General features: G+C 36.3%; 1 protein-coding gene across 6 annotated transcripts in view; it reads left to right on the top strand.

Moving 5' to 3' along the window:
• The window catches only part of LOC111572928 (echinoderm microtubule-associated protein-like 6), a 128,421-nt gene that overhangs the window by 52,994 nt on the left and 50,752 nt on the right, over positions 1-24,675 (top strand). For 5 of the 6 annotated variants that reach the window (XR_008604388.1, XM_055018672.1, XM_055018670.1 and 2 more), the window contains exons 8-20: positions 1,171-1,298; positions 4,490-4,627; positions 4,710-4,851; positions 5,447-5,561; positions 6,873-7,085; positions 7,162-7,329; positions 8,588-8,694; positions 12,071-12,189; positions 13,687-13,873; positions 16,166-16,271; positions 17,525-17,618; positions 18,641-18,741; positions 21,046-21,248. Coding sequence is in view for 5 of the 6 variants with exons in the window: in XM_055018672.1 (XP_054874647.1) it covers positions 1,171-1,298; positions 4,490-4,627; positions 4,710-4,851; positions 5,447-5,561; positions 6,873-7,085; positions 7,162-7,329; positions 8,588-8,694; positions 12,071-12,189; positions 13,687-13,873; positions 16,166-16,271; positions 17,525-17,618; positions 18,641-18,741; positions 21,046-21,248 (1,821 nt within the window). In the remaining variant the exon portion in view is untranslated. Of the gene's footprint in view, positions 1-1,170; positions 1,299-3,059; positions 3,119-4,489; positions 4,628-4,709; positions 4,852-5,446; positions 5,562-6,872; positions 7,086-7,161; positions 7,330-8,587; positions 8,695-12,070; positions 12,190-13,686; positions 13,874-16,165; positions 16,272-17,524; positions 17,619-18,640; positions 18,742-21,045; positions 21,249-24,675 lie in introns of those variants that run through there. The other variant, XM_055018673.1, reaches the window with a different exon arrangement.

Genomic DNA, 24,675 nt, shown 5'->3' with positions numbered 1-24,675 from the left:
TCGGTAGCTTCAGTTAGCTGGGCCTGGTGCCAACTCAGCGTCGCTAACGTGAGTAAACTATTGATAGCATTAAGCTAATATCTACACTCCATGTATGAATAACTGCTGACTGCATTTTCAGATGAGCTTGTTCAAATATATTTTTTTAAAATTTTAACATTTAGCCTTTAAAAAGACATTTTCAAGTGGCCATTCAATAAATAGGTTGTACAAGGAAAATCTGGGAGCCTGCCACCACTGCTGAAGAAAAATCCTAGAGGAAACAATGTATACACATATATATATATATATATATATATATATATATATATATATATATATATATATATATATATATATATATATATATATATACACACACACACAATTATACATATATACACATACAGTTTAAGGATTTTAAAATTATAAATTATTTTTGAAGTGTTCATTTACATATTTTCCCATTTTAGTTAAATTACAGATAATATTTAGTAAAATCACAGAAAAAGATTTAATTGACATGTTCACTATAAAGAAATAGATGAAAAAAGTGCAAAAAATCTGCCTTTTTTCTTTAACAACAGTTCACAATAAAATTATTCTACTTTAATATATTTGAATCAGAAAAAACATTATTTTACTGAAATTTACTGGAACATTGGAAAGAAATATTATGCACATTCAGAATTTAAATTTATATTAAAAATAATATCCAGGGGAAATTACAGAAAAAAGTAATAATTTAAATGTCGACCGTAATAAATAAATAATGTCCATATTTTTTCAAACAGTAATTCAAGATATTACAGTTTGTGAGGATAAGATTACACATTTTAATATATTTAAACCTGCTAAAAATATTTGTCTTTTACATTTATTTGCCATTATTGTCACTGTTTTTGCAGTTTTTCAATGTTGCTGCATTCCATAATTTTTTTTTACCATGTTTTTCTGGCACCCTTGATGACAAAATTTTCTTCTTTCTTTTTTGTTTTTTTACATAGTCTCTTTTTACAGTGCAATGCCGAGTACATGTCAACCAACCTTTGTCTGTTTTTCAGCCTAAATTCATCAGCATCATGTGGTTCAGCATCATTACAACTTGTTCAGAGCTGCTTTCTGGTTTTTAAACAATGCGTCTTTAACGTGTTAAAGTTTTGAATTCTTCTTCCTCTGGTTGTGTTTCAGGTGATGGTTAGAGATCGAGACAAACCTCTGCTCATCATGCAGGGCCACAGCGAAGGAGAACTCTGGGCGCTGGACGTTCACCCCAAGAAACCTCTGGCCGTCACCGGCAGCGACGACCGATCCGTCAGGTAAGAAAACAGATGAAGTGGGAACTGCCCAGTTTAAATAACTGGCCCCAGTAGAGGAGCCTCCACTCCCACTAACCGACTCCTCTGAGACCAATTAGACGTGAAAAGTATCCGTCAGCAGGCGATAATGAAGACGAGGAAGCTGACGCAGTCGTTGCTGCTGCTGACTTCATGCAGCTTCTTAGTTTTTCATTCTACTTTTTCCCCACATAATTGTTTTATTAAATTCAATTAACCCTTCAGCTTTGCATGTCAGCAGTTTGCAGCGATAACACAACGGCATATTTAACTAGATTTAAGTTCAGTGGTGCAACATGAAACTCAGGAGTCTTTACATTTAAAACATCTGTTACCACATCTGTATGAAAAACTAACACGTCAAAATCGTGCATCCATCTGTAGTGGTTATTATCTGTTAAATTCCCAGAATGAAGCTTCACTGGGAGGATTTACAACATTACTTCACTTACAGTTGTTTTTCATTAAACTCTGAACAGAAATAAAAATGGAAATCTATCTTATTTTGGCTTCTACACTGAGAGATGATGACTGTGTTTCATGATAAACAGGATTTATGTAGAGTTTTTACTTCAAATTAAGGGTATTTTAATTTTCTGTACCCCAAAACCTGCTGGCAGGCAAGTTGTGTTTAAAAAATTGGCAAAATTACACCATTTATTAGAGCCAAAAACTGTAAAAACTGAAAAATATTTACAGATTTTCAACTTTCAGACAGTCCTTGAGTCAGATGAATAGTTATTCATCTGTGATGGGCAATTCTTTGGGGACAATTAATGAATCAATTAACCAAATCTAAGCTTAAAATTGTGACATTTGAACCAAAATCACTTCATTCTACATGTGTACATGTTTACAGATATTATTCTGTAAGATTCTGTAATAAACAAAAATAATTCTGTGCTCCTCAGCTCAACACAGAAGTTATTAATGATTCTATTGTTCAAGAATTGTGACAAAAATTCAGATTTGTTTGGTTGAACTGCAGGCAGTGTTCACACAGAGCAGAGAGAAGAAACACAGAGTTAAAAAATGTAAATGATAAAATGTCTTTAGTAGCTAGACTCCTTTTTTCTTTTATTGGTGACAGGTGGTTGTACTTGTTGTACATGTTGATTCCAGTTAATTTTTATGAAATAATGAAAATAATCCAAGAAATCCAATTTTCTTTATGATATTATGAATGTACCATACAGTACAAATGATATTTCTCTCCCCTTCTAGTCATAGTTGATCTGTTTCCATGGAGGTACAGGATTTTATATTTAAAAAATGAGCCCACAGTAAGTAAAAATGTAATGAGAGTTATTTTTAAATTTTTTTTAAAGTTTAGAAACTGGAAATTGGAGGTCAGAGTGTGAACGAACTGAACAGTTTCTGGTCAAAATGTCTCAAATGGGATGGTTTTGTGAGACTAACTAGGGCTTTTCTTTGTCAAATCAGTTTGTAAACTGAAAACTTGGAATATGGGGTTTAATTGGTGACACATTTCACTATTCGTCATTTTATACGCAAAGCAACTAAAAATATTCATCTGTCGTAGCCCTGACATTAAAATTTGCAGTCCAGGATTGATGTTGTGATGGAGTCAGAGCTGTTCTGTTTGTTGTTATTGCGCCCTAGTGGTTGTTTTTTATATTCATTCATTTTTGTTACCTGAGGAAAAGAGGAAGTGAGGTCATGCTCATGAGGTCACTTCCTTCTAATCTCCTTCCTTGCCTTTAAAAGCCAGTCACTGAGTGTCACACCTGTTTTGCATCTGTTACTATCCACACCTTCACAGTTTGAAAACGGCATCATCTGTAAGTTCTGTTTGTTTCTTATTATGAAAGCAACATGCGTGTATTATTATTAGTTTGAAATGTCATTTGCAAATAGGTCATCTAAGATATTGGTTGATTTCATTTATAGGCCATGTGTTCTTTGTGATGCTTTTGATTGTGTATGCCTCTTAATCAGTATGTTTGTAGGGGATGTTTGTTTGCAGATTCATTAAGTTAAGAAATAGTATTTTGGTGTTTTGTGAACACGTGGTCTGTTTATATGCGTTATACTGATGCAGTGTTTTGTTTATCTCTGGTTTTGTTTGTAGTTTAACACTTTATCCTGGTTAAACTACCCAACTCAACACATGGCCTGTTGCTTGGAGTTTGATGAGGAGAGTGTTTAGCTGTCTGTATAGCTGAGTAAATGTTCATGGGGGCAACACTTGGCGAGGACAGAACACATGTCATTATGACTGTCATACTGCACATGAAAAATTTCTTTATTTTCTCTCCTTCTTCATGGTTGTTCTGTTTCCATAGAGGTGCAGGACTTTCTGTTAAGAAATTAGCCCACAGTGAGTTCAAAATGTGACAGGAGCAGAAAACACACAGAAACTGCCTCTGGCTCAGTCCTTCCAGGTTCCTAAAGGTTAAAATTTTGAGAAAATTGGGTGTATTTTTACAAGAAGTAGCTGTAATTAATACACACCAATAAAATCTGATCCAACAGTGGGCTGTGGGCATTAAAAACCTGTTCTCTGCACCTGATAGCTCATTTTACACCGACATCACTTTACTGCTCACTTTATTTTGCACATTATTTATTTTGATAGACGTTTATAATGTTTATATATATTATGTACATAATCTGTATTCTTTTTTGACATTTTGACATGTTTATGTTTATTATATTACTTTGTTTTTAAATAATGCATTTTGGGCTAGCTTGTCATGTGTTAACATAACTGCACAAAGGTTTTCTAATCATGAATGAGCCTTTCAACACCATTAGCTAACACAATGTAGCATTAGAACACAGGAGTGATGGTTGCTGGAAATGTTCCTCTGTACCTCTATGGAGATATTCCATTAAAAATCAGCTGTTTCCAGCTACAATAGTCATTTACCACATTAACAATGTCTACACTGGATTTATCATTCATTTAATGTTATCCTTATTGAAAAGAAAGTGCTTTTCTTTCAGTAATAAGGACATTTCTAAGTGACTCCAAACTATTGAATGGTGGTGTATATATTGCTTATCGTTTCACAGTTGCATTTTTTTTTTTTTTTTTTTAACCACCGATGTGGACGAGACTCAAATTTTGTTGTACAAAAGTATGACAATGACACTAAAGATTGATCTTATCTTATGTATTTTAAGTGTATTATTGGTGTGTGTTTCAGGTTGTGGAGTCTGGTGGATCACGCCCTCATCGCTCGCTGCAACATGGAGGAGGCGGTTCGCAGCGTAGCGTTCAACGTGGACGGATCCCAGCTGGCTCTGGGCATGAAGGACGGATCCTTCACCGTGCTGAGAGTCAGGTGACCCACAGCGTTTGGTTTGCTGAAATTAATAACCATTCTAAGTTATACTGTGATATTAACTGAATGTTTGTGGTCTCAGAGACATGACGGAGGTCGTCCACATCAAGGACAGGAAGGAGGTCATCCATGAGATGAAGTTCTCTCCAGACGGAGCGTATCTTGCTGTCGGCTCCAACGATGGGCTGGTGGACATTTATGCTGTGGCCCAGAGATACAAGAAGGTACACTGGAAAAAAAAAAAAAATCTGTACAAAAAATGGTGAAAACCTGTCAGCAAGAGTAATACTATACTATAATGTTCAAAAATGTAAAACATTGTGAAAATAACAACAAATATCTATAAATTAATTATATTTTTAGCTGATTTAAATACAGTAAAGCAGTGTAATTTTCAATCCAAAAAAAATCAGCAAAGAAAAAAGGTGAAAATCAGCAGTAAAGGTGCCAGGAAAACACATTAATAACCAGTGCAAATACTGTAACATTCAAAAAATGATGAACAGGTGCAAAATAATGCATTTTTTTAAGCTAGTATCAATGCAAAACTGCATATTTTTTCTTCTTCACATATTCTATTGGAAAAAAATACATACTTTTAATCTGAGCAATACATACAATTCTGGCCTAGTTTTGTTTGTTTTTTTGCATTTATTAGGTAAGTTAATATATTTTTCATACATTAATATGCAAAAGTGTTCAAAATATTGCAGTTTAACTGGGTTTAATTTTTTTTCCGTTGGTGGAGATGGAGCCATGTTGCATGACATTCACTGCACATGTATATAAGGTTTTAATTCTCTGTGCTACCGGCTACAGGTGGGAGAATGCAGTAAATCCTCCAGTTTCATCACTCATCTTGACTGGTCTCTGGACAGTAAAATCCTTCAGACCAACGACGGAGCCGGAGAACGTCTCTTCTACAGAATGCCCAGTGAGTCTCCACAGTCAGGTTTTAACAAATTCATCACAATCAAGACACATTTTTCCGAATTACTAGACAACAATCTTTATTGAAGTCACCTTGATTACACAGAAACTGAAAAATATGTCTGAGATTATCAAAATAATGTCAAAAATCAGAAGTGAGTCAGAACAAAGTCTGAAATTTGGCAAAGTAAAATCTTAATGTTTCAATATAAACAGGAAATGACAAAATAGATACGAAATGACCACAAAGAAGCACAAAATAACCACAGACACAAAACTATTGCAAAAAGATACAAAAAGACCAGAAAAAGAAAGAAAATACATACAATGCCACAAAAAATGACCTTGAAGAGACGCAATATAACCACAATCAGACACAAAATAAAACCAACCAGACACACAATCATCACAAACAGACACAAAATGACCACAAACACACAAAACAACCACAAAGACACAGCAAATGACCACAAACAGAAACAAAATGACCACAGACACAAAAAGGCAACAAAGAACACAAAATGACGAAAGAGACACAAAATTACAAAAAAAAGACACTAAACAGCCATAAAAAGACTGAATATGATCACAAAGAGACACAAAACAACTGCAAAAAGACCCAAAATGACCACGAGACACAGAATGACCACACAAACAAATGAAACAAACAGAAACAACACGACAACAAACGGACACAAAAAGACAACAAAAATTCACAAAATGATTAATGACACAAAAAATGCCCCGAAAAAAGACGCATAACAGCCACAAAAGCACTGAATACAGTCCAGATACACAAAGTAACCACAAAGACACAAAACTGCCACAGAGACACAGCAAATGACCACAAACAGACACAAAAAGACAACAACAGAAACACAAAATGACCAACAAAACAACCTCAAAAAGACTGAAAACAAACCCTAAGAGACATAAAATAACCACAAAAATACACAGAATGTCCACAAAGAAACACAAAAGCACCACAAACCGATTCTTTCTTCCTCTTTTGCACGGTGTTCCAGGTTGTAAATGTCTCCTCGGATTCATGAATATATTCATAAAGTTTCTTTAGTGTTTCTGTCAGAGAAAAGACGACACACACTCCTGGCACAACACTAAAACACAGACACACAAAACTTCCAGCTCCGAGTCAAGATTAAAATCTGCACATCCACATTTTCCTCCTGCTGCTTCTGTCTGATAGAAGTGATTATTACTGATAAACATCTGCAGAGCTGCAGTTCGTTATCGTTTCCATCAGCAGCAGATTACCGGATTTAAAAGCTGAGTGTTTTTATTTTACTTCCTTCAGTGGGGAAGCCGGTGGTCAGTAAGGAGGAGGTCAAAGGTCAGCGCTGGGCATCCTGGAGCAGCGTCCTGGGCTCCGAGGTCAGCGGCATCTGGCCTAAATACTGCGACCTGACCGAGATCAACGCCGTGGACGCCAACCACGCCTCCGCCGTGCTGGTTACCGGGGACGACCTGGGTCTGGTCAAACTGTACCGGTTCCCCTGCATCAGGAAAGGTCTCTGCTGCTTCCTCTTCACGGTTTTGTCTTCTCCTTTCTCTGTTATGGGTCTAAGTGTCGTCTTCTCTCCAAGGAGCCAAGTTCAAGAAGTACATAGGACACTCGGCCCATGTGACCAACGTCCGCTGGTCACATGACCTGCAGTGGGTTCTGACGACGGGCGGCGCCGACCACGCCCTGTTCCAGTGGAGGTTCCTGCCAGAGTCGGTGATGAACGGGGGTCTGGACGTCAACGTACAAGGTGGGAACAAACACGAAGTCTGAAGAAACACAAGTAGGAAATAGATTGTTACAATCACCTGATGTTGCTAAAACTGTACAGGTAAAAGAAGGTGCTTTATGTGGTAGGAAAAATCAATGATAACAAAGGAAATGCCATCCATAGTTAACTATACACTGTAAAAAAAATTTTTAAAAAAAAGCCTTGGTGCAGAAAAAATTGGTGCAGGCAGCTGACATAGTGTTCACTTGTTGTCATAGTTATCTCGCAATGATACAGAAATCTTTCACAAATCCATGAATCCAGACTATAAGACGCATCACTGCCATAATCTAATCACTTGGTCCTTGTGTCATTTCTGACCTCCCCTGAAAATTTCATCCAAATCCGTTTGCCCGTTTTTGAGTAATGTTGCTAACAGATAGATGACAGACAAAACCAACGTCGATCGTCACATAACTTCATTATGCACTTTGGTGGAGTAATTATTTACATTTTTTTAATCCTTAATATACTTTTTTTTCCAAAAAGTGACAAATACAATAAATAATTTATTTATTGATTGCTTTTTTTACAGTGAACATAATGATTTTACTTGATATTTTCTGTCATTTTAAATGGAGGAAATCTGTAAAATCACAGCAAAACCATTATTTGCCATTTTTCAATAATTGATGCACATATTTTGACTTTACTTAGTGGGAAATATCTGTAATATGATGATGTTTTTTTTTTGTTAATTCAAATAATGTGAAAATAGTGTAATTTTACAGACGCATTGTAAAAGAACAATTTACTATTATTAAAAATACTGATTTTTGACATTATTTACAGATTTGGCCTTTTTTAAAAATTTTAAATGTAAGATAATACTTTTTTCCTGTGATTCTGTTAGATTTAGAAAATATGTATAGTTTAAAAAAAATCTATCTACTTTCAATCCTTAATATTCATAATTAAAAATAATAATTTAAGTACTGTAAAAATAGTGTAATTTTACAACCAAATGTTTACAAAAAACATTAGGGTTTTGATGTTATTTACCACTTTCAATCCTTAATGTCGAGTTTTTTTTTCTTTCAAAAAATGCAAATATCTATAAAGCAACAATATTTTTTGCTGATTTAAATACAGTAATGTGCATTAAAGCATGTCCAAGGTGAAAAGTGTCAGTCCCAGTATAAAACCCTGTGGAACTCCACGACTAACTTTTAATGGGATTGTTCATGTTTGTTTTTACCACCACACTGAATAAGTCAGTTGTTTGTTTCCTCGTCAGATGGTCACGGCGACTCCAACAGCGAAGAGTCGGACAGCGATGTGTCCGATGTCCCAGAGCTCGACTCCGACATCGAGCAGGAGACTCAGATCAACTACGACCGGCAGGCAGGTTTACTGGGTGTTTCCACGGCAGCGAACCCTGGAGCGTGCAGCGGCTGGATGTTTCCACTGCAGATGTTTCTTGTTCTTATTCCCATCAGCCTCACAGGGCTCTGTTGCCATGGCAACAACGAAACACGCCTTATCTCGGTTTCCAGCCGCTGCCTGGCTCTCGGCCGGCGAACGCCACAATTTGCTGTTTGTAGATAGAGCTCAGACGGAGAGGAATGTTTACACTTATCGCTGACTTATTGTTTCCTCACACAGCCTCCTCATCTGCATTTACTCTTTCATTCCTGTTCGCTTCCTGCCTCCATTTTTCCACTTTTAACTCTTATTGAATTTCCTTCCACCTTCTTATATCCTGGCGTTTTGTCTTTATTTCTTCATCTTTCATTCATCTCCAAACTTTTCATTTCCTCCTTCTTTTACTCTGTCTAGTTCTGGTCAACACTAAAATATCAACTATTTGATGGATTTCCATGCAACAAAGTAAGACCAACGTAAGATGCAAAACTGACAAAATTAACAAAATACTTTAAAAAATTCTGAGATTTTCAGGAAACACTTCTTCTAGGAAAGAGTTGATGTCTATAAAAGGATTATGGTGATTATGTAGGGAAGTGTATCTGCGTAGGTAACTACACATTCTGGCAAGTGCTTTGTAATTTTCTGACATTTTTCCCTCTAAACTATTTGCTTTTGCCTCTTGCTGCAGAAAAGACAGAAGTCACCGAGTCTTGTTGTCACAAACAACACACTGTTTGTCATTCTGCAGCATTTTTACTGCCTCTGGTTCAACCTACACTCAGGATTATTCCCATAATCCTTCAGTGAGCAATACATGGAGAACCACGCAAACTATAAATCCACCTTAAAATGCACAAAATGACCACACAGACCAAAATAACCACAAGAACTCAAAATGACTATAAAGTAACACAAAATGACCTCAAAAAGATGCAAAACTGCCACAAAGACACACAAAATTACCATAAAATTACCGTACAGTGACACAAAATGACAATAAAGACATCAGAATTACCACAAAGAGACACAAAATGACTGTAAAGTGACCCAAAATGACCACAAAGAGATGCAAAATGACCACAGAGACACAAAAGGATCATAAAGAAACACAAAATGATCACAAAAAGCTGCAAAATTAACACAAAAAACACAGAGATGCAATATGACAATAAAGATATTCAGAATGACTACAAATATACACAAAAAGACTGTAAAGCGACCCAGAATCACCACAGAAAGATGCAAAATGATCACAAAGAGAGACAAAATTACCACAAGGAAACACAAAATTACAAACTGGTGAACCTGTTCAATATGTTTATGTTTAAACATTTACTTCATTGGCACAGAGGTGCAGAGCTGCTTCCTTCATCTGTTATATGATCTTAAAATTAAAACAAACGGTAAAACTAAAGGTTAGAAGGAGATGAAGTGTTTGAATCTCCCACCATCAGTGCTGCAGGGAGGATAAAACATCTATTTTTAGATGATATTTTCTGTGATTTTTTTTTGTTTTATAATGTAACATACAGAGGAGAAAACGGTGTTGATCCCAGTCACAGTTAAACACTCTGTAACTCCCAGCGCTGAGCCACCATGACGTTCCAGAAATATTCCGTTTTTTGCGAAGCAGCAGAGTGAAAGTGGAGCGCTGCCAGTCCCGAACCTCCTGGGAGTCGAGTCGCTCCCTGTGAGACTCTGAAAACACGCCGACTCAACCTCAGCAGAATAATTTGCATGAAAAATGAGCAGGCGTATCTCTGGCGAGGCTGCAAACACTGTGGAGAGCGTTCGCTGTCAGCCTCCAATCAATACACAGCAGCGAAGGAATGTGCGGACAGCAGATGGCATCAATTTATTTTGCTGCTTGCTCATATTATAATTATTTGTTCTGCTTGTGTTTTGGAGTAAACAAGCTGTGAGAGATTTCAGTTTTAGGATGTAAGAAGGAAGAGGTGCTAACAGGAGGCAGCATGTTGCCATGGATTCACTCAGTTATGCAACTGGCAGAAATTTTGTTTACATTTTGGTATTGGTATTTGCAACAGACATCAGAAAAAGTCGACATAAATGGATTACTGAACATGCTTGCTGTCTATGAGATGCGTAACGGCTGCAAAGAGATGCAAAACCACCACAAAAGACACAAAATGACTATAAAAAGGCACGAAATGACCACAAAAAGATACAAAATGACAACGAAGAGAGACGACATGATCATAAAAAAGATGCAAAACGACCACAAAAGGACACAAAATCCCCACAGAGACAAAAGAGATCAAAATGGCCACAAAGACAAACAAAATGACCATCAAATAAACAAATTACCACAAAGAGATACACAATGTAGACAAAGAGACACAAATTGACTGCAGAAAGAGACAAAGTGACCATAAAAACAAGCAAAGTGACACCAAAGGGACACAGAATGGTCACAAAACGATGCAAAATTGCCACAAAGACCAAGACACAAAAGATCTGACAAAAAATGACCACAGAAAGACGCAAAATGTTGCAAAGAGACACAAAACCACCATAAAGAGACATAGAAGGACTACAAAGGGACACAAAGAACAGACTTAAAAACGATGACAGTGACACAAAATGATGTTGAAGAGACAAGATGACCATAAAAACAAACAAAATGATGATTAAAAGAGAAAAAATTGCCACATGACCAAGACAATGAAGATTTGACAAACAATTGCCACAGAAAGACACACAAAGATCATAGAGAGAAATAAAATACCTATAAAAGGAAACAAAATGACCACAAATAGAAATAAAATGACAATAAATAGAAGGAAAATTGCCATAAAGAGACACAAAATGACCATGAAAGATATAAAATGACCATGAAGAGAAATAAAGTGAGCACAGGGACATGTAGAATGACCACAAAAACCCACAAAATAGCCGCAAAGATACATTAAATTATCACAAAGAAACAAAATGACCACAAAGACACACAGAACTACTATGAAGAGAAACTAAATTACTACCAAGACAAGAAAAATGGCCGCAAATAGAAAGAAAATGACTACAAAGACACAAAACAACCACAAAAAGACACAGAATGACCACAAAGACACAAAATTACCATAAAGAGACACAAAATTACAGAACTCAATGACAAAGTACACGATTGTTTGGTTTGTACTGGTTTGCTGGTGTTTCTACCAGTGTGATAGTTGTGCTCTTCTATAAAAGGAGTCCATTGTTTATTCAGTCAACCATGAACACTAATCCACACATCACATGTTATCTTTGGAAAGTGTAAGTCGCTCTGGTATCTAAAATAAATGCTGCATATGTCACCATCATCATCATCAGTGTTTACCTGTGTGTACAGGTGTACAAGGAGGACCTTCCTCAGCTACGACAGCAGAGCCGGGAGAAGAAGCAGCAGGTCGGATCTCTGAAGAGGCAGAAAGGACCAGATCAAGGTCTCCGACTGCAGTTTGTTCACGGGTAACTCAGCCGATCATCAGATTTATGTCCATGTGGCTCCATATTACCTACAGATTGGTCACATTTCAGCAGCTCAGACCCGGTAACAATCTAAGAACACTTTAAACAAGTCTAAACTGAATCCTGTCTGACTGATAAAAAAAAAAAAGTACAGCTCCAGATTAAAGCTGTGCTCAAGACAACTTGCACTTTTTTATATGGATATGTTAGTAAAAGACAGGTTGTCGAAAACAGTGGCCAATGACAAGCAAAAATGAGCACAAACAGACACAAAGTTACTTAAAAGGACATGTAAAATGCACAGAGGGACACAAAACAGTACAAGAGCAACACAAATCGGCAAGACAGATGCAAAGTTACTTCAAAGACGTAAAATGACGCAGAGAGGCGCAAAAATAATATATCAAAACGCAAATCTTCAACAAACAGGTGCAAGATAACACGAAGGACATGTAAAGTGATACAGAGGGATGCAAAATTAATACAAGAGAAACAAACAGATGCAAAATTGCCTCAAAAAGATGTGAACAATGCAAAATAAATACAAGGAAATGCAAATTGCTAACAAATAGATATAACATTTTGTTTGTAAAATGACAGAAAGACTGAATTCGGCCACAATTACACACAAATTTTTCAAAAACCAGACAGAGAGTTGCAAAATTAATGGAAGAGTAACACAAATCAGCTTGAAACAGATGCAAAATTACCTCAAAAACATGGAAAATGAAGTGTGCAGTAAACAAATACAAACTTCTTTAGAAAACATGTAAAATGAGAATTAAAATTAATACTAATTAATACTATATATATTAATACTATAATTAATTAATACAATATATATGAGAAAATGTGAATTGCCTACAAACTAAATATTCCTCAAAAGCATGCAAAATGATGCAGAGAGATGCAAAATGAATACAAGAATAACACAAAATAGCTTCAAACAGGTGTAAAATTACCTCAAAACAATGTCCAATGACACAGAGAGGTGCAAAATTAATTTGAGAAAGCACAAATCAGCTGCAAAATTTCTCCAAAAACATGTGCAATGGAAATCACCGACAAACAAATGCAAAAAATCTTCCAAAAAAAACATGTAAAAATGACATAGAGGAATGTAAAATGTATGCAAGAAAATAGTAATTGCTGACAAACAGTTGCAAAATTCTCTAAAAACATGTACCATGACAGATAGATGCAAAAAGAATACAAGAATATGGAAATTTGCAATAAACAAATGCAAAATTCCTAAAAAAAAAAAAAATTAAACATGTAAAATGACAGATGCAAAATTAATGTAATTAAATGCAAATCTGCAATAAACAAACAAAATTTCTCAAAACACTTGTAAAAAAGATGCTTGGAATTCACAAAAACACAAGTAGATGCATATCAGGGTTGATCTGCATTGTAGCTGAACACAATAAACAATGAAAAACAGTAAAATGATGTTAACATGGTTGTGATGTTAACATTAAAGCGCTGTTTGTTCAGGTACCGTGGGTACGACTGCAGGAACAACCTGTTCTACACTCAGGGTGGGGAGGTTTTGTACCACGTGGCGGCGGTCGGCGTCGTCTACAACCGGCAGCTGCACAGTCAGCGTTTCTACCTCGGACATGATGACGACATCCTGAGCCTCAGCATCCACCCGCTGAAGGACTATGCTGCTACCGGACAGGTGACACACAAACACACTGCATCCAGACCTTTTAGACTGAAATTACCTTAGCAATAATCATGGTGATCCCTGAATGGTTCCCCACACTCAACCCTTAACTCATCTACATGGTGCAGTATTTTAAGTATTCACCCCACTTACAAGTTTTCTTCTTTAGTTGCTTTTTATCTTTGAATCATGATCAATTTAATTTGGCTTTTTTGTCAAGCATTTACAAACAAAAAAGATTCTTTCATACCAAAATGAAAACCGATTTAAACAAAGTTAGGTAAATAATTAACAATATAAGGTGCTAAATAAGTGATTTAATAAATATTCACCCTCTTTAAAGTGACTCACCTAATTCAACATGGATGCACCCAGTTGCTGATAGGAGTCACGTAGTTAGTGAAATGGAGATAATCTGAATGCAGTAAATGTGTCTCAGTGATTGTGGTATAAAGATGCCTGTATCTTGAAGGTCCACTCACTGATGAATCATTACTTCTGGTTACAATTACACCAGGAAGATGAAGAAAACACCCCTAACAACTCTTTGAAAAGATTTTTTAAAGGCATAAGTCAAGGAATTGATAAAGGAAAATTTCCAAGTCAATGAATACCTTTTGGAGTCCTGTTAAATCCATCATCAGTCAAAAATTTACAAGACATTGCAAAGATAACTACACTGTTAAAAAATGTCGTATTAAATCTTGACCAGAATTCACCAGAAGACATGTGAGAGACTGAAATCAAGTTGTTTGGTTTAATTAGACCAAAATGGACCTTATTGGCCGTCAGACAAGACACTTTGTTTGAGAGACATCAAATACTGTACATCATCACAATCACACCATTCCCACCATGAAGCATAGTGGTGACAGCATCATGATGTGAAGCATGGTGGTGGCAGTATTATGATGTGTAGCATGGTGGTGGCAGTATTATGATGTAAAATATGGTAGTGGCAACATCATGATATGAAGCATGGTGGTGGCAGCATCATGATGTGAAGCATGGTGGTGGCAGTATTATGATGTGTAGCATGGTGGTGGCAGTATTATGATGTAAAATATGGTGGTGGCAACATCATGATATGAAGCATGGTGGTGGCAGCATCATGATGTGAAGCATGGTGGTGGCAGCATCATGATATGAAGCACGGTGGTGGCAGCATCTTGATGTGGGATGTTTCTTGGGAAGACTTCCTGGAAGGCTTGTAAAATTAGAGGGCAAAATGAATGCAGCAAAGTATTGGAAAATCCTGGAGGACAGCCTATTTCCACTGTAAAACCAAACTATTTTGACCGTTATTTAATGTTCAAAAGCAATACAAGGGAAAAAAAAACACCAACAGAGTCGAATACTTTACTTTTTACACTGTAGAAGAATCTGTGTCACATCAGTGTTTTCGCCTCGTGGAAAGATCTGTGTGATATCAATCTTTTTCTGCTTATAGAACAACCTTATGTAATATCATTATTTTCCACAGTCAGTGGATTCTGGTGATACCAAGATGCTCTACATGTAGAAGAATTTTAACAGTATCATCAATATTCTGAATATTTCATGATTATTGCCTCACAGATGTTCCCAGTATTATCTTTGCTGCTTTAACACTGGAAATTTTCCTCGTATTAGGATTAATAAAGGATTATCTTTTCTTATCTTATAGATTGCATGCAGTACTACAATTTTGCCTCCACTTGAATCCATGTGGTTGGAATCACCCAGTAATATTGTACAGCTTTGACAGGGGACATTCTCTGATTGAAGACGTATTTCAAGGACATTTTCACTGCGCGGCTTTTACTTGTAGTGGAGTCGCCTTTTGGCTTGCTCTGGGGGTCAGGCATATGGGTTCTGTAAAGCGTCTCGAGACAATTTGACTGTAATTGGCGCTATATAAATAAAATTGAATTGAATTGAGTACTTTTATATTTTGGTGTTGCCACTTTCTGAATCTGAGCGCTTCCTCCACCACTTACTGAGTTTTGCCTCCCTCTTGCTCCCAAGCGATTCATTGCTGTAATTTCTTTTTTTTTCTTGTTGTCAGGCTGTAAATGTGCACTAATGAGTTCATATATGGAGCTTATGTTGCTGCCTTAGAGGCTAAAATCTGTGAACAAACGTCTGTCGCGCAGTAAACTCCACAGATTAATGAAATGCTAAAACATAACTGACTGGTTTTTAGTTGTGTTTCCCAAAGCACAGAGGGGAACAACACTGAAACAGCTCTAAACATCAGATCAGAAGCTACAAAAATGTCTTTATCTGCATGCTTTGGAAGCAGCTGATGTGTTATGTTTGCAGATTGGGAGGGATCCTGCCATCCATGTGTGGGACATCCAGACTCTAAAATGTCTGTCTTTGCTGAAGGGGTTTCATCAGAGAGGAGTTTGTGCTCTGGACTTCTCAGGTACCAAACCAACCAACCATAAAATTCACTGTTCAGTACCAGAAATTCAATAGTTGGTACCAACTGAAATTCTCAACACCACAACAAATAAACCAATGAAATGACTGTATTTCAGCAACAGCTGTTTTATTTGGTAGATCTTGGGATGGAGCGATAATACAGGTTTTTTTTGTTAAATATTGTGCCTATATATAAAAAACTATTTTTTTTTTAAGGAGGGAAAGCATTTCAGCGGCAGCTCCCTGATATAAATATGCAAATGCAAAAAATAAATAGGCTGAATGTAAAAAAAAAGAATAAGAATTACACATTGCAACAAACATGAATATAGCTTCATGCATTACAAAACAACAATAAAGTGATGACTTTGTAGCACCACCCAGCTCACATTATGAGATCCTTCCACGTTAGCCTAAACAAGATAAGTTAGCCTTAACAAGCTAGGTTAGCTTTTGTAAACCTTATTATATTAACTTTATGAATTTTCAAAGCCAAAAATTACATTTAAGAAGCTGGAATCAGAGAATGTAGACGTTTTACTAAATTTAATTTTTATTTCTTTTAAAGCAACACTGAACGGTAATCTTGGTAGCCTGCTAATGCTACCAGTAGCACACAGCTTACATTATTAGCTAATTCTGCATTACCTTAAAATAGTTAAGTTAGCCTATGTGAACTTTGTTAAATCAGAAAGTATTCACAAATAAGAAGCTGGAATCAGAGATTTTAGACTTTTTTTTTTTAAGTGACACTGAAACATAAAATTGGTAGCCTAGCGTTATTAGCGAGATCCAGCTAACATTATTAGCTATTTCTGTTAGCCTAAACAAGCTAAGTTAGCCTGTAACTGGGTAAACCTTGTAAAATTTATGAAATCATAAATTATACATATTTAAGAAGCTAAAATCAGACAATTCAGACTTCTTTTTCTTAAAAAATTCACACCGTATGGTCAGGTTACTGTTATCAGCAGCACCCAGCTCACTTTATTAACTATTTCTTTGCTAACTTAACAAGCTAAGTTAGTCTTTGCGAATGTTGTCACCTTGTTACTTGGTGAGAACCACCCAAATTGATTAATAATTTAGATTTGTAAAATATATTTAATGTGGAACCGTAAAACCTCCTGACAACTATATATATATATATATATTTTATATATATATATATATATATATATATATATATATATATATATATATATATATATATATATATATATATATATATATATTCTCTGTGTTTTCTCACAGCGGACGGGAAGAGTTTAGTTTCCGTAGGGATCGATGACAGACATTCAATCGTCGTCTGGGACTGGAAGAGAGGAGAGAAGCTGGCTACTGCCCGGTACTGTAAAAACTACAACTAATACTACTGCCACAGTGCTGTAAAAACTGGAAAACTGTTGCTTTTACTACTGATTACTGATGTTTATCCAAAATCTTTTGGGGAATATCACAGACAAATTAGCTATTCAGAAACAAAATGAGTTGGTTTCTTGCTTCACTTTGTTCCCCATGTTTTTATTACCATTCTGGATTTTTTTGGCTAACCTTTACCTTCTCTCACTGCTTTTTAATTAACCTTTTGTACTGTGGTTATTCAGTGTTACCTATTTAACAAAGCTGACTTTTTGTTTTCAAAAGCATCCAATATAACAGCCACCCTGCAACCACAGAACTTCATCATGTTTCAGATCCCAATTTAACTGCTGCTAATGCTGTAACTGCTACCAAAACTCATAGGTTACAAGTACAACGTCATATTTTATTCAGTTTAAAGAAATTTAAACTTCAATGCCATGTTCTGCTGCTTTATACTTCATCTCTGTGTCTGCTCAGAATGAAATATTGTTCTTTTTAGTCCACAGCATTTATTTGAAAGCTTTAGTTTTTCTACAGATTAATAATACAAAATATATCATCTATGATATATGAGATTCTGCCACCTGGCTGCATATACAGCAGTTAAAATTAGCTCCAACTTGACCAGCTACAACATTAATTCACACTTTAACCCCAAGCAGTTTCTGGGTAAAGTGAATTTAATGAAATATCTTTTTTTTTCATTTTCCTGACAGAACCGCACATTACACATGATTAGGAACCTTAAAAATGTTCAAAATTCAACAATTCTTTCTGTTTTTTTTTTTTTTTTTTTAACATTTTCTTGCTTTGATAAATAGTCATTTGGTGATTTTTTTTTTAAAGATAAGGGTTTTGGGGTTCAGAGGTTAATGCATGAATATGGTGCATACAATTTCAGAGAGTAGCATTTAAAATTTACCTTCTTTCATATGAAAATACTGTCGTTATTTGTTGTTTCACGTGTTTTCCCTGCAGATACTCTGACTGTGTCTCCTCTTTCAGGGGTCACAAGGAGAAGATCTTTGTGGTGAAGTGTAACCCGCTGCTGATGGACAAACTGGTCACTGTGGGAATCAAACACATCAAGTTCTGGCAGCATGCAGGTAAAACTACAGGATGAATTTAGTTTGTGGTACTTTCTCGCCATCATTTTGTCCTTTACTGACCTTTTGCTGCTACAACAGCTGCAGTCCCAAAAGAAATAATGTTTAAATCTACTGAATCCTGTCTGTAACATTTGGGAAATGTTGTGACATTTAGACCTTTAGTTTGACGTAAGAGTTGCTACTGAAAGAAAAACAGCAGTTATTTATGGTAGTCTGCCTGATTGCTGCAATTTGTGTCAAGATTTGCACACCTTCTCTGAGTCGTAACTCAGTCAAATCTGGACACATCAATAAAGTACATATTTACGGCTTTTATTCTTATGTGTTGCTGTTCATGAATAAATGTTCTTATTTCTACTTCAAAATTATAGACAAAAAGACTCTCCTTATAATCGAGGAGCTTCAGTACAAGGCAATTGGACTTCTCTTTTAGGTTCTACAAAGTTGTGTTTTGTTTTACTGAAGCTTCTAAGATTACCTCGACCTGGATGACTGACAATCTATGCAGATGTTCTCTTCAAAACTAACTCGCTATAAGCTAATTCTGCAACATTTAATGGGGTAGTGTTTTTATTTAAACTTTATTTGATCAGGAAACATTTTAATGAGATTCAAGTTGTCTTTAAAAATTAAAAATAAGAGCATCTTGACCAAGCAGCTACTGCCAAGCCTTCAAAATGAATTGCGAAAAATGTGCACTTCCTTGAATGTCCACTAGAGGCAGGCTTCAAAAGTGAATTAGAACTCATAGACCTTCATGTTAAAATGTCCAACTTTACAGCAAAATAAATGTGTTTACAGCCTGGTATAAAAAACAGTTTTGGTCTTTATAGCTAATTTCTCTGTTAATGACAACTGCACAGGGGGTAAATTTTTCTATAGCTCACCTGGTTAAATTGTATGAAAGCTAAAAGTTAAAAATAAAAACACGTCTTGACTTGGTTTAATTGTTTATCTTGTTACATTGCTTGACTGAAGTTGAGTTGTGTTTACTGAGTCTTCTTTGTCCTTCATAACATTTGTAAAACTGCAACACACATAAAAGGGTACATGTCACAAATAAATATGTAAACATTCTTTACATTCTCATCCCCACAGGTTTTAGATCAGGTAACAATGATAATTTTACAGTGTCAACAAAACAAACACACCACCTTCACAGGAAAAATGTGCTTGCAGCAAATCAAACCTAACATGAACACAGTAACAGAGATGCAAATACACATACACATCACAAATGAGGCTCCACAGCAAACTAACTAGCCTTAGCAGCTTAAGTAATGACATGCTAGTGGTTAGTCTCGCGGTTAGCATTAGCGTCATTAGCACGCTCTTAATGTCTTCAGACAACTTAAACACATAGCAGTCATGCTTACTGACTGTTCCACTGCAAGGCTCAGACAATGAACTCTGTGGTGAAGCACTTAACAGACATGAACACTAGTCGTCTTTTATGAAATGTGCAATAATGCAGAAACACCACCAGGGGGACACTAACATTTTTCAATAAATGACAAGAGTCAGAACGCTATATAAGTAAAGTTACTATCATTAAAATTGTGCATAATTAACATGGTCATGGTTGCTTGGTTGCAGGACAGTCAATGGTCCATGCATCCAGAACGCCAACAGACTGGTCAAATATTCTCATGCTGAATGCAAATAAAAGTATGTTTCTTATTGACTGTGTTTAAGGGCAGTCTTTTGCAATGTGTTTGTTGCACATGATCATATCACGATTCCAATAAAAGTACGATATATTGGTCAATACTACTGTAAACGAGTTTTTGTGTAGCTACAACCCGGAGCTGCCTGCAGCTACCTGGCATGAAGTAGTTTCATTTCTACTTGCAATTTCGGTGCGTTGATCAGAGTTCTGATGCATGGTGAAACTTTTGTTTAACGTCTAAACTAGTCGAACTAAAAGAAGGACAGATTCAGCAACTGCACACCTTATTTCTTGCCCCAAATGCTTTCAGAAATACTATTTGCTGAGCTCTTTTCATTATAAAAGAGAAAGTTTGTGACCGAGTTGCCGTGTTGGTCTGACGTTTCTATCGGACTGAATGTGACCAGCTAATGGCCCACAAGTAACATGCCCACCAAGCGGGCAATATTCAGATATGGCATGTTTCCATGAGAGAAAAACAGATCCTGTGGACACGTACCATTAGATTCTACTTTAGAAACCCAAGAAAGATCGAGTTTATCTGTCTGAATTCAACGGATTTGTTCCTAAGTAACAGTAACAGCTATTGTGACATGTCCACCTTATTTCCTACTTCCCTCTCTGTCCACCAGGTGGCGGCCTGACGTTCAGGCGTGGTGCGTTCAGGAGCGTCGGCCGGCCGGAGACCATGATGTCGGTGTGTTACGGTCGCAGTGAGGCGCTGGTGTTTTCTGGAGCTGCGACTGGAGACGTTTACATCTGGAAAGAACCTCTGCTACTGAAAACGGTGAAGGCCCACGATGGACCGGTGTTCGCCATGTTCTCCCTGGACAAGGTGAGATGCAGGACAGGTGTGACCACTTTAATCTGTCTTTATTGGAAGTATGGAGGGAAGCTTGAATATTTCTACATCCTTGCATCAGCGAAACTGAAGAAAAGACCAAAACACTCAAAATAGATCGACCACTAAATAGAGAGCTTCACATTCAGGGTTAGTTCCATTTTCACTGTTAAATGTCCCATATTGTGTTTCTTTTAAGTTTTTTTTTTTGTTTCTTATGTATTCAGAGTGAGTTGTTAAATTTTTCAGCGCAAAATACCATTACTGTATAACTCCTAGTTTAAGTTCTAAATGGGCTGTTTCAGTGCCTGTAGCGTTAAATGCAGCTGAGTTGCTGCTGTCCCCGCCCCCTTCAGGAAGAAGACTCTCACTGCTCCGGTGTTTGAGGGAGTGAAACCAGGACTTCCTGTCATTTCTGACTGTCTTTATCAGTGATCGTTTTACGTTGAAATGTGGATGTATTTACAGCACAGTTCTTGTTTTTTGCTCGTGTGTTTGATGAGTTTGTCAGCTAATGTTGCTGTTATGAAAGAAGTGTTTTAGCTACAGAGCAATGGTCTGGAAGTGACCGCTGGTTAACATGCAGTCTTAATAAGTTGTGTTTTAGTCACTATTTCATACTCTTTCTACTGTCTGACAACACAAATAGAAAAATGTGTAAATGAGAAGAGTTTTATTGGGAATTCAGCTGTATTATAATGCAGGATATGTGAGCACAGAGAGCAGGAGAGAAGCTAATTAATGGAAACAGCAGCTGAGTTTAGATTGAACTGAAGCTTAACAGGAGACATGAAAAAACAGTAACTCACCCAAGTCCTTGTTGTTATTGTTTCAAATGAAAGTTTCCACAGAGCTCTGATTGGTGGGCATACCATCAAAACTAACGCTAACTAGATGAGCCCTGCAACATGCTAACACTAAAGATTTCCCAATTGCTGTGGAGTCATTGCCATCAGTAATTAACCACTGGTTGTATAGTTCTTCAGATGCTGGGAGTGCATAAAGATTCTTGTGTTCACTCTTGCGGCCAACAGCAGTTTTGCTTGTAGTTTAGATACTTTAGAGTTTAGCAGAAGCAGTTGTAGAAAGTAAATAAACCTGGTGGACTGTGAGGCAGCTGCTTATTGTGATTGGTTTATTTGGAAGCAGTGAGAGCCATCTAATTAAATGAAGGACTAGTTGAGTGGGCTTCATGTTCTCACCGCTTTTATTTTGCACCTTCAACTTTTTAAGGCACACTAAACGCTGTAAAAATGGAATTTCAGCATATGGGACCTTCAGATTTAGCTGTCCCGATCACTGCTGGCTTTCACCATCTTCACCAGTATTCAATGAAATCAGCATCATGGCACCTGTTACTTTTCCCCCACATAATGAGTGTGTTCAGAGTGTGTTTGAGGGTAACAGGTGTTGATTAAACAGTGCGACTGCTCCTCCAGACGATCCTCCTCCTGCTAACCAACCTTTGCTTTCTGTTAGCTTAGTCAGAATTTATTCTGTCTTCGTGAGGACCGGTTTGAAACAGACCTTCAACCAGCTGTTTGAGTGAAATCAGTTATAAACACTTGAAACAACAATCAGCAGCGATCACAGTTTTGTTTTACAGAACTTTACTCTGTTATAAGGATGCTGTGTATCTGCAGACTCAACTTCATAGGTGGAAAGATCATAACGCAATGTGCTCAGACATTGGAAAGAGGCCTTTTTTTGTGTTTTGTGATTTTTTTTTCGGTAATTTTGCATCTGTTTGTAGCTGATGTGCATCTCATATTTATTTTGCATCTCTTTGTGATTATTTTGTGTCTTCGCAGTCGTTTTGCATTCATTTGTAACTGTTTGTCTCTTTTTGGTTGTTTTTGTCTTTTTGTTTACGTTAGTGGTTATTTTGTGTCTCTTTGTGGTTGTTTTCTGTCCCTTTTTCAGTCTTTTTGTATTTCTTTGTAAATGTTTGTATCCTTTTGTGGTCATTTTGTGTCTCTTTTACCTGTTTTGTGGCTCTTGGTAGTTGGTTTGTGTGTCTTTGTTGTCATTTTAAGTTTCTTTTTAGTTGTGTGTGTCTGTGGTCGTTTTGTGTTTCTTTGTAATTGTTTTTGTCCATTTTTAGTTGTTCTGCACCATTTTGTAATTGTGTTGATCTTTTTGTTGTTTGTGCTCTTTTGTAATTGTCTCATTGTGGCTGTTTTGTGTCTTTTTGCGTTAGTCGTTTTGTGTTTCTTTGTAATTTTTTGCATCGCTTTGTAGTTGGTTTGTGTTTGTTTTTGTGACTTTTTGTGTCCCTTTGTGGTTGTTTTGTGTGTCTTTGTAGTCATTTCATGTTTCTTTTTTGTTGTGTATGTCTCTTTGTGGTTGTTTTATGCCCATTTGTGGTCATTCTGTGTTTCCTTGTTATTTTTTGCATCTCCTAGTTGTTGTTTTCTGTCTCTTTTTCAGTCATTTTGTATTTCTTTGTAAATGTTTGTGTCCTTTTGTGGTCATTTTGTGTCTCTTTCTGTGTTTTGTGGCTCTTGGTAGTTAGTTTGTGTGTCTTTGTGGTCATTTTAAGTTTCTTTTTAGTTGTGTGTCTGTGGTCCTTTTGTGTTTCTTTGTAATTGTTTTTGTGTAATTTTTGTCCTTCTGTGCCATTGTGTAATTGTGTTCATCTTTTAGTTGTTGTTTGTACTTTTTTTATAGTTGTCTCTTTGTGGTTCTTTTGTGTCTCTTTGTGTTAGTCATTTTGTGTTTATTAGTAATTTTTTGTGTCTGTGGTTGTTTTTTTCTCTCTTTTTCTGTCATTTTGCATGTTTGTAAATGTTTGTGTCCTTTTGTGGTAAATTTGTGTTTCTTTGTGATTGTTTGTGTCTCTTTTACTTGTTTTGTGTCTCTTTGTAGTCACTTGTGTCTCTTTGTGGTTGTTTTGTAACAATTTTTGTCTATTTTTAGTCATAGTGTGTCGTGGTTATCTTTTTGTTGTTGTTTCTGTCGGTGGTTATTTTGTGTCTGTTTGCGTTAGTCATTTTGTGTTTCTTTATCTCTTTGTGGTTGTTCTGCATCAGTTTCTAATTGTGTACATCTATTTGTAGTTGTTTTGTTTCTTTTTGTAGTTTTTTGTGCCTCTTTGCAGTCATTTTTTTGCCAGTCTGAAGCCTTGTACTCTTTGTAGTAAGGTGTAAATACTGTAAATTACATTAACCTAGTAACTGTTGGCTACAAGAAACTTAATTTGATAAATTTTTGTGTGTGTTTTAACAATAGATTGACAAGTTTTCATGTTGTTGGACAAATTTTAGCTTGGAATGATGATAATATCTGCTTTGTAAGGCCGTTTCTGTCATTTTAGGTTGTGTTTTTGTGTTCAGGAATGTCTTAAGACAGTGGGGATCCTCACAAAGATACAACTATCAATGTACGTGTGTGTTTGAACCCACTCATGTTGAACAGTCAC

This window comes from Amphiprion ocellaris, chromosome 16 (assembly GCF_022539595.1).
Source record: "Amphiprion ocellaris isolate individual 3 ecotype Okinawa chromosome 16, ASM2253959v1, whole genome shotgun sequence".
NCBI lineage: Eukaryota > Metazoa > Chordata > Actinopteri > Pomacentridae > Amphiprion > Amphiprion ocellaris.
Note: the sequence above shows the minus strand (reverse complement) of the source record. Positions and strands in the feature narration are given on the sequence as shown.